Source organism: Pinus tabuliformis, chromosome 7 (assembly GCF_031772625.1).
Source record: "Pinus tabuliformis cultivar Carrire ecotype Pingquan chromosome 7, CPIR1, whole genome shotgun sequence".
NCBI lineage: Eukaryota > Viridiplantae > Streptophyta > Pinopsida > Pinales > Pinaceae > Pinus > Pinus tabuliformis.
Window position 1 is genome coordinate 831255302 of NC_142293.1, and position 14974 is coordinate 831270275.

A 14974-nucleotide genomic window follows, 5' to 3' on the forward strand; every position below is an offset into this window, starting at 1 on the left:
ATGTGACTTCTATTTATATGTGTCAAGGACAAGCATTTCTAAAGGGGAAGGTGATGTTATGGTTATAAATAATATTATTCATAATATATACCTAATGATAGAATCTAGGATATTTATAATTATGAAAAGGTGTATCATATAAACACATAGCTTTATGTGAAAGGTCACCTTGAGGCCTATAAATACCAAGGCCATTTATCATTGTAAATCATATCTTATATTGCACATTCAATATGTTTTTTTAATACGTATGAATTCTTTTATCTAATCCTACTTGTTTTGGATATTTGGTTATGAACTACGTTGTTCATGTCATCTTTAGGAAATGAACTTTGTTCATTTTGGTATATGAATGCCATGCTCAGTTATTTCTTTGTTACATGTATGAAAAAACCATGTTTCTGAGATACAAATATAAAATGATTTTCAATTGTTCTGGATTTTTTTCCTGACAGCTTGTCCAATTCTAAGGACAATTCCTCGTGTGCTGGTAATACATGGAGAAAGTTCGCACACATTTGAAAATATGAAGGTATGATATTGTTGTTGCTTTGTTAATGAAGAGATGTAGGCATTGGATAGTCAGATGCTTTTTACTTGTTACTTTTTTATGCAGTTTCTTTTAGTTCATTTTATTAAGAGTTTCTTCAACTACAGAAGGAAAAACCTACAAGCTGGTTGCTTTACAAGCCACCATTACGCCTCTCTTATGGAACACATCACTCCAAAGCTATGCTTTTGGTGTACTCAAGAGGAGTTCGAGTTGTTGTGCACACAGCAAATTTAATTTATGTTGACTGGAATAACAAGACACAGGGTCTGTGGATGCAAGACTTCCCTGTAAAAGAGCAAAAAGATATTGGGAAAACATCACCATTTGAGGATGATCTGGTTGAATATCTCGAGGCTTTGGAGGTGTGATGCTCTGCTTGCTCAAAATTTTCATTAATCTTTTTTGTTTTTTCAATCCTTTGGTATGTGTTAATAATGTACTTCATCAAATCTGAACAAATGCTATAAATTGTAGTTGCGTGAGTCTTTGGCCTGGGTCAAAGGTGCCTTGAATGCACTTTCCCTTTCTTCTTGATTATAGTATAGTTGATGGTCCCATTGGCTGATTTGATCTTCTATGGACATTAATAGGATTTTTTTTGTTCTTCGTGGTAGAAATCTTATTTAACTTTCTTCACTTGAGTAAGATAACTTTAGTCAGGTGCTCCATCTGTTTGGGTAGACTGAGATCAAGGGTTTCCCAACTTCAACTGTGTAAATTTATAAATTTATCAAGTATTTTTGATGAGTTAAGACCCTAATGAAGTTAACATCCACTGTGTTGTCAGCATTTGATGTTATGTGTTCTAACTCAAAATTTACATGGATTCTATTGTGAAAACATTCAATTGTCAATGTCATTAAAATTCAGAGAATTTGTTTGTAATTTTTAAAGAAATCTCATTAATTGTGATATATATGTGATGGACATCAGCTATATGTACCAATATTTATAAGACTATCTAGGTTAAATATCAGGAATTAGAAGAAACATTGTCACTGTCCGTAAACAAGTGAGAAACCCAAGCAAGGCTTGTAATTGTAGGATGTTTTAGTAGTGGTTGGTTTATTAATATATGGTCATATATATATATATATATTTGTCTTTGTTTTGCACTATTTTGAAATTTAAATGGGGTCTGAAAAAAGAAAACATACAATTTTCAAGTATTAATTAGTGAAGATTCATTTATAACAGAATTGGGTTGTCGTATCTAAAGAAATTCTCACCAATCGTGAAATAATATATGATGGATATTGACAATATGTACCAATATGCCTAAGATGTTCTTGGTTAAATATAAGGAATTGGAATAAATGTAAGTTGCATGATATGGGAAAATGAGTACGAATTTCTGAAACGTCCAAGTGTTTGGAAATGTCACCCACCAAAATTTGGAAATATTGCCATGCAGTTTTAAACATTGGAAAAATATAATTATTTCAACTTTTAGGATTCTAAAAAATAAAATTCTCTTGAAAGAAAGAATAACAAGAAAATTTAAATTACAAATGTAAATGACAATTCAGTAGGAAACCCGTGTCTGTATTATTTCGCATACATGATTGCATTGTGCTAAATCCAAAAACAACCTTTATTAGTGAGGCTTTATTATCTAGAATCAACCTTTATATATGAGGCTTTATATCTAAAATCAGCCTTTATGTACAAGGGTATATGTGTTGAGACTCGAAATACAACATAAGATAAAGCTTAATAGTCATCCATCTCATTTTCATCTTCATTAAGAAAATTATAACAAGATGCACATTTAGTCTTGGATAGTGGATTGGAAGAAGTTTTTTCACTTTTAGGTTCTCTATTTATCCGAGGTTCTCAATTTGCACATCTTCAACTTCAAGGTTGCTAGGGTTTCTCAATTTCTAGAAGTTTCTTTTCTTTTGTTTTTACTGTTACTATAGTCAAATTAGTGTCTACATGCCATTATGAAAGGTTTAAATTTCAGTGTTGTTAAAATCGCGATATTATCGTTTTATCGCGATAATTTCCCTACGTCGATATTATCGCGAGTTTTATTCGATATTATTGCCGGTATTTTTTTTTACCCGATTTTTTTGAAATAATCGCGATTTTTAATTTCCGATTTTATCGCGGGCAATCGGGGCAGCGAGGTTTTATAATGAAAATTTGGTTTTTTTGTCAATTCATTTGCACAGTCAGGCGCGCGGAGGGCAGAGGAGCGTTGGAGAGAGCTGGGAGACATTGCTTGGAGAGGGTTTGAAGATTTTTCAAGTGCTTAGAGGAGAAAATCAAGAGGAGGAGAGTGATTATCTCCATAGAAACGGTATGGGGACCAATTTTTTTTTGTTTTCATTTTTTTTAAACATTGTTTTTGGTTGGGTAACTTGGTATCGGCACCAATTTTTTTTTTGTTTTCATTGTTTTTAAACATTGTTTTTGTTTTTTTTCATTGTTTTTGGTTGGGTAACTTGGGTTTGGAATGGGGTTTATGAAATTTGCCCAATGTAAATTTTTTTTTGTTTTTTAGGTTGGGTTTGGATTTTGGAATGGGTTTCTTAAAATGTATGTAATTTTTTTTAGTTTTTGTACAATGTAAAAATTAAAATACTAAATTGTAAATTTGTAAATGGGATTAATCTTTCAACAATTTTTCACATCCTGATGATGAACCATCGTTGCTGGTTCGAAACGTCGACTATAAACAAACCTAATGCAATGTATCCGGAAGATATGCTATAGAATCAAGAAACTCGCAGAAGCCTCAAAGACAAAATACTCACCCAATACGGAAGGGAGATATTGAAAGAAATTCGCAGATTTGAACGACACAGATTGCTCTCAACGAAAAAGAAGACTGACCTCACATTCTTGAAGAGATGCAGAGATTCAACAAAACATCTCACACATCTCTATATATTTAAAAAATGGGATTAGTCTTTCAACAAATTTTCACATCCTGATGATGAACCATCATTGCTGGTTCGGAACGTCGACTATAAACAAACCTAATGTGATGTATCCGGAAGATATGCTATAGAATCAAGAAACTCGCAGAAGCCTCAAAGACAAAATACTCACCTAATACGGAAGGGATATATTGAAAGAAATTCGCAGATTTGAACGACACAGATTGCTCTTAACGAAAAAGAAGATTGACCTCACATTCTTGAAGAGATGTAAAGATTCAACAAAACATCTCACACATCTTTAGATATTTAAAAAATGGGATCAGTCTTTCAACAATTTTTCACATCCTGATGATGAACCATCGTTGCTGGTTCGAAACGTTGACTATAAACAAACCTAATGCGATGTATCTGGAAGATATGCTGTAGAATCAAGAAACTCTTAGAATCTTCAAAGACAAAATACTCACCCAATACGGAAGGGAGATATTGAAAGAAATTCGCAGATTTGAACGACACAGATTGCTCTTAACGAAAAAGAAGACTGACCTCACATTCTTGAAGAGATGCAGAGATTCAACAAAACATCTCACACATCTCTATATATTTAAAAAATGGGATTAGTCTTTCAACAATTTTTCACATCCTGATGATGAACCATCGTTGCTGGTTTGAAACGTCGACTATAAACAAACCTAATGCGATGTATTCGGAAGATATGCTATAGAATCAAGAAACTCGCAGAAGCCTCAAAGACAAAATACTCACCTAATACGGAAGGGAGATATTGAAAGAAATTCGCAGATTTGAACGACATAGATTGCTCTTAACGAAAAAGAAGACTGACCTCACATTCTTGAAGAGATGCAGAGATTCAACAAAACATCTCACACATCTCTATATATTTAAAAAATTGGATTAGTCTTTCAACAATTTTACACATCCTGATGATGAACCATCGTTACTGGTTCGAAACGTCGACTATAAACAAACCTAATGCGATGTATCCGGAAGATATGCTACAGAATCAAGAAACTCGCAGAAGCCTCAAAGACAAAATACTCACCCATTACAGAAGGGAGATATTGAAAGAAATTCGCAGATTTAAACGACACAGATTGCTCTTAACGAAAAAGAACACTGACCTCACATTCTTGAAGAGATGCAGAGATTCAACAAAACATCTCACATCTCTATATATTTTAAAAATGGGATTAGTCTTCCAACAATTTTTCACATCTTGATGATGAACCATTGTTGCTGGTTCGAAACGTCGACTATAAACAAACCTAATGCGATGTATCCGGAAGATATGCTACAGAATCAAGAAACTCGCGGAAGCCTCAAAGAAAAAACACTCACCCAATATGGAAGGGAGATGTTGAAAGAAATTCACAGATTTGAACGACACAGATTGCCCTTAACGAAAAAGAAGACTGACCTCACATTCTTGAAGAGATGCAGAGATTCAACAAAACATCTCACACATCTCTATATATTTAAAAAATGGGATTAGTCTTTCAACTATTTTTCACGTCCTGATGATGAACCATCGTTGCTGGTTCGAAACGTCAACTATAAACAAACCCAATGCGATGTATCCGGAAGATATGCTACAGAATCAAGAAACTCGCAGAAGCCTCAAAGACAAAATACTCACCCAATACAAAAGGGAGATATTAAAAGAAATTCGCAGATTTGAACGACACAGATTGCTCTTAATGAAAAAGAAGACTGACCTCACATTCTTGAAGAGATGTAGAGATTCAACAAAACATCTCACACATCTCTATATATTTAAAAAATGGGATTAGTCTTTCAACAACTTTTCACATCCTGATGATGAACCATCGTTGCTGGTTCGAAACGTCGACTATAAACAAACCTAATGCAATGTATTCGGAAGATATGCTACAGAATCAAGAAACTCGCAGAAGCCTCAAAGACAAAATACTCACCCAATACGGAAGGGAGATATTGAAAGAAATTCGCAGATTTGAACGACATAGCTTGCTCTTAACGAAAAAGAAGACTGACCTCACATTCTTGAAGAGATGTAGAGATTCAACAAAACATCTCACACATCTCTATATATTTAAAAAATAGGATTAGTCTTTCAACAATTTTTCACATCCTGATGATGAACCATCGTTGCTGGTTCGAAACGTCGACTATAAACAAACCTAATGCGATGTATCCAGAAGATATGCTACAGAATCAAGAAACTTGCAGAAGCCTCAAAGACAAAATACTCACCCAATACGGAAGGGAGATATTGAAAGAAATTCGCAGATTTGAACGACATAGATTGCTCTTAACGAAAAATAAGACTGACCTCACATTCTTGAAGAGATGCAGAGATTCAACAAAACATCTCACACATCTCTATATATTTAAAAAATGGGATTAGTCTTTCAACAATTTTTCACATCCTGATGATGAACCATCGTTGCTGGTTCGAAACGTCGACTATAAACAAACCTAATGCGATGTATCCGGAAGATATGCTACATAATCATAAACTCGCAGAAGCCTCAAAGACAAAATACTCACCCAATACGGGAGGGAGATATTGAAAGAAATTCGCAGATTTGGACGACACAAATTGCTCTTAACGAAAAAGAAGACTGACCTCACATTCTTGAAGAGATGTAGAGATTCAACAAAACATCTCACACATCTCTATATATTTAAAAAATGGGATTAGTCTTTCAACAATTTTTCACATCTTGATGATGAACCATCGTTGCTGGTTCGAAACGTCGACTCAATGTTGCTTGGGAGCGGGAGCGGGAGCGAAAACGGGAGTGGGAGCGACCATTTTCAGAAGCTCCCGGTTTGGGAGCGAATCCGGGAGCGATTTTTTAAAAATATATATATATATTTTTTATATTTTTTAATTTTTGATACATATATGTCAACAAAAACATGTAGAATGATGAATTAGACATAAAAAACGTAAAAAAAAATAGATTTATCATTGAACGATATCACATCAATCATCTAGAAATTATAATCTTCATCAACCATGTCCACAAGTTAGTAAAATGCATATTACAACTGCAACATATTGAGTCTCATGAATCATGATTCATTAAATTCAATCTTAAAGTTTCAACTTCAAGCTTTCAAAATTGAAAATTCAATAACATTTATCATCATTGATCACCAAAGTTGTACTTGTAAGCTAAGTTTAACCATTACAAGAAGTAATATCTAAGATATTTCTAAATCCTAACTTCTAACTGTTAACATGATATGAAATGTTATAAATTTATAAAATGAAACATGAATAATGAAATGAAATGAAACAATTTTATTCTTTCACGAAGCATCATATTCATAATTCACATCATTACCAATGAGTTATAATTGCCAAGGCCCAACTTCAAACTTCAAATTTTCATTGTCACAGTGATATATTGTTTACAAAAAATATCATTATGATATGAAAGAGTCAAGAGTCAAGAGTCAAGGACTCAAAACTCAATAGTTATGAAAACTAAAGTCTAATAGAAACTAAAAAAGACAAGTAAACTGTAAATCAGAATGTACATGTGGCCCTTGCCACGAGAGTCTCCAGGAGTATAAGCAGGTCGTGGTGGTCTTTTAGGAGTCTCCCGCACAGACCGATGACCAGAACTAGAACCTCCACGTGAGGGTGTAGATGGAGGTGGCGACAACAAAGGAACAAGACTCAGACCTCGAGCACTGCTACTGGATGGTGGAGGTGGAGGTGGCATGGCTGCTGCAGCTGCTTCATCTTCATCCCTTACAAGTTCCTCTTCTAGTTCTTCAATATGTACAATGCCATCCTCCAAATTGTCATCCTCTGGGTGATTGTCCCAAATTTTATATGTGGGATCCTCATAAGCCCGATCACAGTAATGACTCAACAACCTCAAGTTGTAGTGCACATAAACCAAGCTTTCTGCTCGGTTTTCATTGAGTCTGTTTCTTTTCACATTATGTATGTAGCTGTAGGTGCTCCAACACCTCTCTGCAGAAGAAGTATTTACAACCTGTGAAAGAACTTTTTTTGCCAATTTTGGCAAAAGTCCATGCCCGCCATATGTTTCCCACCATGTGAGAGTATCAAATCTATCTCTGTCGTCCATTGCATGGAAGTTACCATACAAACCAGTGCCACTGAAGTATCTGCCTATTTCAAAGCGCACAGCGGCACATTCCTCCCTGTCAAGTACCAACTTTTCTAATGCTTCCAAATATCCTTTAGTTACCTCTGGATCTAAATGGGGTTTGGTCCTAACCCCACCCCCTGCTGCAGGTTGGCCCAACCAAGATGTAGAGTAGTATTTTGGCGTAAGGATATACGCCAAGCAATGTAGTGGAAGATTAAGCCTATTCCACCGTTCACACACACAATCATGAATCAGTTTGTACAAGTTGGGATCTCTATTATGAACAATGTCTTTTATTTCCCCCAACATGGTATCCATTTGCTCATACACCTCGCCAATCACTGGTTTGTCTGTATCTGCAAACCGAATCATGTGATAAATTGGCTTGGTGAAATCCAATACCTGCCTCACACTTGTCCAAAACTGCCCATCAAGAGCAGCCTCCTCCACCATTTCAAAACCTGCCATGTCAGCTACATTTGTAGCCCTTTCCTTTAATACCTGCCAATGTGGACTTGATACCATGCTAGCTAATGCCTCTCTTACCTTCAAAAGGCGCCTGAAAGTGAGGTAATAGCTACCAAATTTGGTCTTCGCAATCTTCAACAACTCCAATCTCGAGTGACTGCGGAAAAGGCCATGGGTATTGCTATGATTTGTAATAAATTTTATCATTTGTTTGCCTTTCTTGTACAAATCACCAATCCATTGGTATTGTTCATTTTTGTTCTTGACAATATCATGCAACAGAAGGTTCAATGTGTGAACCAAACATCCAGACCAAAATATGTTGGGGTATTTATCCTCAATAATTGCTCACGCTGCCTTACAATTAGGAGCATTATCAGTGATGACTTGGATGACATTGTATGGGCCAATACGCTCAATTGTTTCAAGTAATGCTTCTGCAATGTTGATGGCGGTCTTGAACTTGTCTGAGTAATCATGTGCAGCTAGAAAGATGGGACCACTAACAGACACAACAAGAACACTTATCAATGGCTTGCCTTTTACATTTGTCCATCCATCAGATACAATGGACACCCCATGGTCAGTCCAAGAACTTGTCATTCTATTCAAAGAATGTGATATTTTTGCTTTTTCATGATCAAGGCGAACGGTTCTTGCCTTGTCATACCTAGGTATCTTGTATCCTTTAGGGGCGTCATTTATGGCAGAAACCATTTCGTGCCAATAAGGTGAGCGAAGAACATTGAATGGTATCCCACATGCATAGAGAAACCTGTAAACCTTTGAATCCACATCATTCCTACACCCCTCATCAAGGAAATCTGATATGGTTCTACGCCTTAAAGATGATGACCCTGTGCCTCCATATCCACTGCCTTGGGAGGATGCTGAAGGAGTTCTTTGTGATTGTGAGCTTGGTTCAAAGAAACCCCTTGATTTTTTTGATCTGTATTGGGCTTCCTCCTCTTCCCTTATGTATTTGGCTCTATCCGCTGCTGACACCGCTATACAAGTTTTGAATCCTATTTGTTTGTCTCCATCCCATGGCCTTTTCCCGCAGAGTTGTCTTCTAGCATGGGTGTATGAACCTGTGTAATCAATGTTGCAATGGGAGCAATGAAATTTAGTGGTTCCACCCCCTCTCCCTGTTTCAGCCCTGTTAACATATTTCCACAATGGAGTTTGGTCTTGTTTAGTTTTTTGAGGGTCATGTTCACCCTCCTCCAGCTCCTCCTCACTGGGGTTTTCACCAATTTGACTTTCTCCAGCTTCTTCATCCCCCTCTTCAGTTTGGCCCCTCCGTTTCCTACTCTCCAGCACCATAATAACCATAAAAGGGACCAGGAAGAGGAAAATGCCCAGAAATATAGCCAGGTCCATGGTGTTTGATGTTTGTAGGGTTTTGATTCAAGAATCTGCAAATTAATTTAATTTATTGGGATTAATTAATTTAATTTATTAATTTAATTCAAATTCATAATTTTTAAACTCAATAAACTAAATTAAATTAACTAAATTACTACCTAACTAAATTAAACTAACTAGACTCACTAAATTACTAAGTTACTTACCTCTGCAGGCTTGCTCCTCGCTCCTCGCTCCTTAGCACTTGCTCCTTGCTCCTTTGCTCTTGCTCTTTGCCAAGCTCTTGCTCAATGGTTTGATAATGAAATTTTTTTATGCCCTTTGGGCTTTTAAAACAATTTTTTTTTTTTTTAAATTCAATTTTTTTTTTACGTCCGCGGAATTTTTTTCCGCCTAACCGCTCCCGTCGCCGCGCGAATCGCTCCCGGAGCGATTTTTTAATGCTCGGGAGCGATCGGGAGCGATCGCTCCCCGATCGCTCCCGGGCTTAAAAAATTGCTCCGGGAGCGACGGAGCAACCGCTCCCTTATGCGCTCCCGAAAATGGCAGGGAGCGCAATTTTTTTTAAGGGAGCGCGCTCCCTAAAATTGCTCCCGTCCGGGAGAGATTTCAGAAGTGCGCTCCCGAGGCGCTCCCGCCCGGAGCGCGATTCGAGAGCGGGTTCGAGGGGGGGGACACTCCCCCGCAACTATGCGTCGACTATAAACAAACCTAATGCGATGTATCCGGAAGATATGCTACAGAATCAAGAAACTCGCAGAAGCCTCAAAGACAAAATATTCACCCAATACAGAAGGGAGATATTGAAAGAAATTCGCAAATTTGAACGACACAGATTGCTCTTAATGAAAAAGAAGACTGACCTCACATTCTTGAAGAGATGCAGAGATTCAACAAAACATCTCACACATCTCTATATATTTAAAAAATGGGATTAGTCTTTCAACAGTTTTTCACATCCTGATGATGAACCATTGTTGCTGGTTCGAAACGTCGACTATAAACAAACCTAATGCAGTGTATCTGGAAGATATGCTATAGAATCAAGAAACTCGCAGAAGCCTCAAAGACAAAATACTCACCCAATACGGAAGGGAGATATTGAAAGAAATTCGCAGATTTGAACGACACAGATTGCTCTTAACGAAAGAGAAGACTGACCTCACATTCTTGAAGAGATGCAGAGATTCAACAAAACATCTCACACATCTCTATATATTTAAAAAATGGGATTAGTCTTTCAACAATTTTTCACATCCTGATGATGAACCATCGTTGCTGGTTTGAAACGTTGACTATAAACAAACCTAATGCGATGTATCCGGAAGATATGCTACAGAATCAAGAAACTCGCAGAAGCCTCAAAGACAAAATACTCACCCAATACGGAAGGGAGATATTGAAAGAAATTCGCAGATTTGAACGACACAGATTGCTCTTAACGAAAAAGAAGACTGACCTCACATTCTTGAAGAGATGTAGAGATTCAACAAAACATCTCACACATCTCTATATATTTAAAAAATGGGATAGTCTTTCAACAATTTTTCACATCCTGATGATGAACCATCGTTGCTGGTTCGAAACGGCGACTATAAACAAACCTAATGCGATGTATCCGAAAGATATGCTACAGAATCAAGAAACTCGCAGAAGCCTCAAAGACAAAATACTCACCCAATACGGGAGGGAGATATTGAAAGAAATTCGCAGATTTGAACGACACAGATTGCTCTTAACGAAAAAGAAGACCGACCTCACATTCTTGAAGAGATGCAGAGATTCAACAAAACATCTCACACATCTCTATATATTTAAAAAATGGGATTAGTCTTTCAACAATTTTTCACATCCTGATGATGAACCGTCGTTGCTGGTTCGAAATGTCGACTATAAACAAACCTAATGCGATGTATCTGGAAGATATGCGACAGAATCAAGAAACTCGCAGAAGCCTCAAAGACAAAAAAACTTGTAAATAGTAAATTGTAATCCTTATTTTCCCATAGGTTCACAACTTCACCGAAATACCATTCAAGTTTTCAACTTCAAAGTTCAAAAACAAACATGTCAAGGAAATTGGATCCTTTCTGGGAATATGGTGAACCTAAAACTCCGAATGATAGACTAAACTTGAGTTGCAAGTTGTGTGGCCACCCTATGTCCGGTGGGTGTATAGATTGAAGTATCACCTTGCACAAATCCCTAGATTTGATGTGAGGCCTTGCACAAAAACTAATCCTGAACTCATCCGAAGAGCCATGAAAGCATTGGAAGTTTTAGACCAGAATAGAGAGGCCAAAGAATAAATGAAGAGGCAACTAAAAAAGTCAGCGGAATCAAGTGGCACTGGTTCTACTGCAGCATCAACCAATCTGGTAGCTGCCACATCATTTTTGTTCCTCGAACCACACCTGGTTGATAGCCATCTATCAGTTCAATGATAAAAAGAACTGAGAAAGAACAAGCTGACAAGTTGCTGGCAAAATTTCATCTCTGGAGTGATATTCCTTTCAGCATTGTAAGGAATAATCCATTTTTCCAACCTGCTGTTGATGCTATTGCAAGTGTTGGCCCAGGGTACAAAATCCCTTCTTATCATGATTTCAGAGGTCGGATTCTTCAAAATGAAAAGCTTGACTGCACCCAAAGATTGGAGGATTTTAGGGCATCATGGGCACAAACAAGATGCACTGTTATGTCAGATGGTTGGACTGACCAAAAGGGGAGAACCCTTATAAACTTCTTGGTTAGTTGTCCTAAGGGGACTATGTTTATCAAATCTATTGATGCATTTGCACAAATCAAAGATGCAAGAACTTTATGTGATTTGCTAGATGTGTTTATTTTAGAGGTGGGTGCATAAAATGTTGTCTAAGTCATAACGGACAATGCTGCAAATTATGTTGCTGCTGGTAGGATGTTTATGGACAGGCATCCTACTTTATTTTGGACACCTTGTGCTGCACACTGTATTGATTTGATGTTGGAGGACATAGGGAAAATTCCCTTTGTCAAAGATATTGTTGATTCATTCAAAAACATTACAAAATTTATATATAACTATACATCTGTGCTTAGCTTGATGAAAAGATTCACTAACAACAAAGAGTTGGTGCGGCCCGCCATTACACGGTTTGCCACCAGTTTCATATCTCTTCAATCTCTTTTGAATTCTATGTGGGATGTGAAGAGAATGTTTCTTTCAGAGGAGTGGCGTGCTTTGCCAATGAGCCGCAAACCAGAGGGAGAGGCCGTATGTAGACTAGTTTCATACCAGGTAACCAGGAAGACTTCTGGGCGGGAGTGTAGGAGGTGTGCGTCGTTACTGAACCTTTGATAAAGGTTCTTCGATTGGTTGATGGTGAGAAGCCCGCAATGGGCTATTTGTATGAGGCCATGGACAGGGCCAAAGAAGCCATTTGGGCCTATTATGATGATAAGGGAGATGATGGGTTTCAGAGACAACTCCTATGGGGAGTGATTGATGAACGATGGAACAACACACTCCATCGTCCCATTCATGCTGCTGGGCTTTTCCTGAACCCCGCATTTTCTTATGCATGTGGGTTTGTATTTGATGCTGAGATCATGGATGGATTCTTATCCTGTGTCCAGAAGATGGTGCGATCTCTAGAAGAACGTATAGAGATCTCTAAAGAAATTGAGACATATAGGATGGCAAGTGGCACATTTGGCTTTGACATGGCTGTGACTGATAGGACGATTAAAATGCCAGGTATTTTTTAGTTTGTAACTTTGTTTCAAATTTCATTGTCTCTTCAAATTCCATTTTTTTCTTATGTTTATTTAAAATTTTATTTGTAATTTTGTTGTAGATGCATGGTGGAGAATGTATGGTGGCAGGGTACCCCTTCTGCAAAAGCTTGCCATTCGCATCCTCAGCCAAACATGTAGCTCCTCAGGATGTGAGCGCAACTGGAGTGTATTTGAAAAAATACACAACAAGAAGTGCAACAGGTTAACACTTAAACATTTAAAATATTGCAAATTTCCAAATAAATTTTTGAATTCATTAAACAATATTTTTTTTATAATTATTAATTATTATTTCATGATCTTTGTACAGGTTGGAGTCCCAGCGACTTAATGACATGGTCTACGTCTACTACAATCTTCGATTGTGGGTGAGGCAACTTGAGAGGCCACCTGATGTGGAGGCCATCTCATTGGATGGGATTGACACCACTGCTGCATGGAGGGTTGAGGCCGAGAGGCCTCTCATGGAGTCTGCTGATGATGGGTTAGTGCAGGATGTAGTGGAGGAGGAGGAGGAGGTGACACCACCTGCCTGAGCTACCCCTGCCACCAGTAGAGGACATGGTCTACCTCTTATAGCTCCTACTTCTAGTTCTTCAGCTTTTAGAGCACGACAGACTCCACTGCCAACTCCACCAGCACCAACATCTACATCTAGAGGGAAAGGGAAAGCTATGGCATTTTCTCACAAGAGGGGCAGAGGAAATCAATAGGATTAGATTTTAGTTATTTTCTTGATTTTATTGTATATGACATTATGACATGATGAGATACATACTTATATTTTTTGTTGATATTTTGAGGTTGAGTTGGGACTCAGTAGTCAGGACTTACTATTCAGGACATGATTCAATGTTATGTGTGATTTTAGCACTAGAAATGATATTAAACATCTTATATATTAGTTCTTTTATCATATTTATGTGTCAATGTATTTATTTTATGTTGTAGATGGTTTAGATATTAAAAAAATTGAAAAAAAATGAAAAAAATGAATATTTTTGTACCAAACGATTTTTTCCTGATTATTTCCGATTATTTCCCGATAATTACGATTTTGTCCGATTTTTTCCTCGCGCTAATATTATCCTGATAACGATTAGTGCAACATTGGGTTTAATAGCAAGTTTATTTGTTTGGGTGGGCCCCAATGTTTTTTTCTGTATCCTAGAGGAACCCAACAACCCGCTTGACCCAGCAACTTGCCTGACATGTAGCTACTAGTAAACCTCTAGGGGTCCTCTTTGTAAACTGGGTCACAACTGGTCGGATTTGAACCTCAGATCTCTTAGTTTTCTCAGTACTCATATTACTTTGATCACCAATTGAGCTGCCCCTCTGGGACCGGTGGGCCTCAATGTTTATTTAGCTAGTTGAATTGCATTTTAAGGAGTCTGAAACTCAAGCTGTAGGAGGCAAAACGTGCCTGAAATGCCACATGAATTTTATCTTGCTTTCCAAATTGTGAAATAGTAGGTGAAACATGTCACCATGTTTCCAACATGCCTTGTATGGTTTTCCACATTTCAGGGTGTTTTAGGTGGTCGAAATGGAGGGGGTTAGGCATTTCCTATAATAGAAGATCAAAGATAATACTTTTTCCGAACAAGAAAGAAGCCCAAGTAAGGCTTGCAATTGTTGGGTGGTTTAGAAGTGGTTGGTCTATTAATTATATGTTTATGGAGTATTTCTTTTGTAATTGTCTTGCACCATTACAACTTTTGAAATTGTAGTCATTTTTGATGCCTCAGTGGCTTTGTCTAAAATTGGTAGGT

At 37.3% G+C, this 14974-nt stretch overlaps 2 protein-coding genes across 2 annotated transcripts in view; both read left to right on the plus strand.

Annotated features, from left to right (window-relative positions):
- LOC149250191 (uncharacterized) overlaps window positions 1-14974 on the plus strand; it is a 371096-nt gene that overhangs the window by 125872 nt on the left and 230250 nt on the right. The window contains exons 7-8 of the mRNA XM_089453574.1: window positions 456-532; window positions 658-915. Coding sequence (XP_089309700.1) covers window positions 456-532; window positions 658-915 — 335 coding nt within the window. The remainder of the gene's footprint in view (window positions 1-455; window positions 533-657; window positions 916-14974) is intronic.
- Window positions 13209-13735, plus strand: LOC149250192 (uncharacterized). Its single transcript, XM_089457554.1, has 2 exons — window positions 13209-13400; window positions 13510-13735. Exons 1-2 carry the CDS (start codon window positions 13273-13275, stop codon window positions 13733-13735), a joined length of 354 nt encoding a protein of 117 aa, XP_089313680.1. The 5' UTR covers window positions 13209-13272.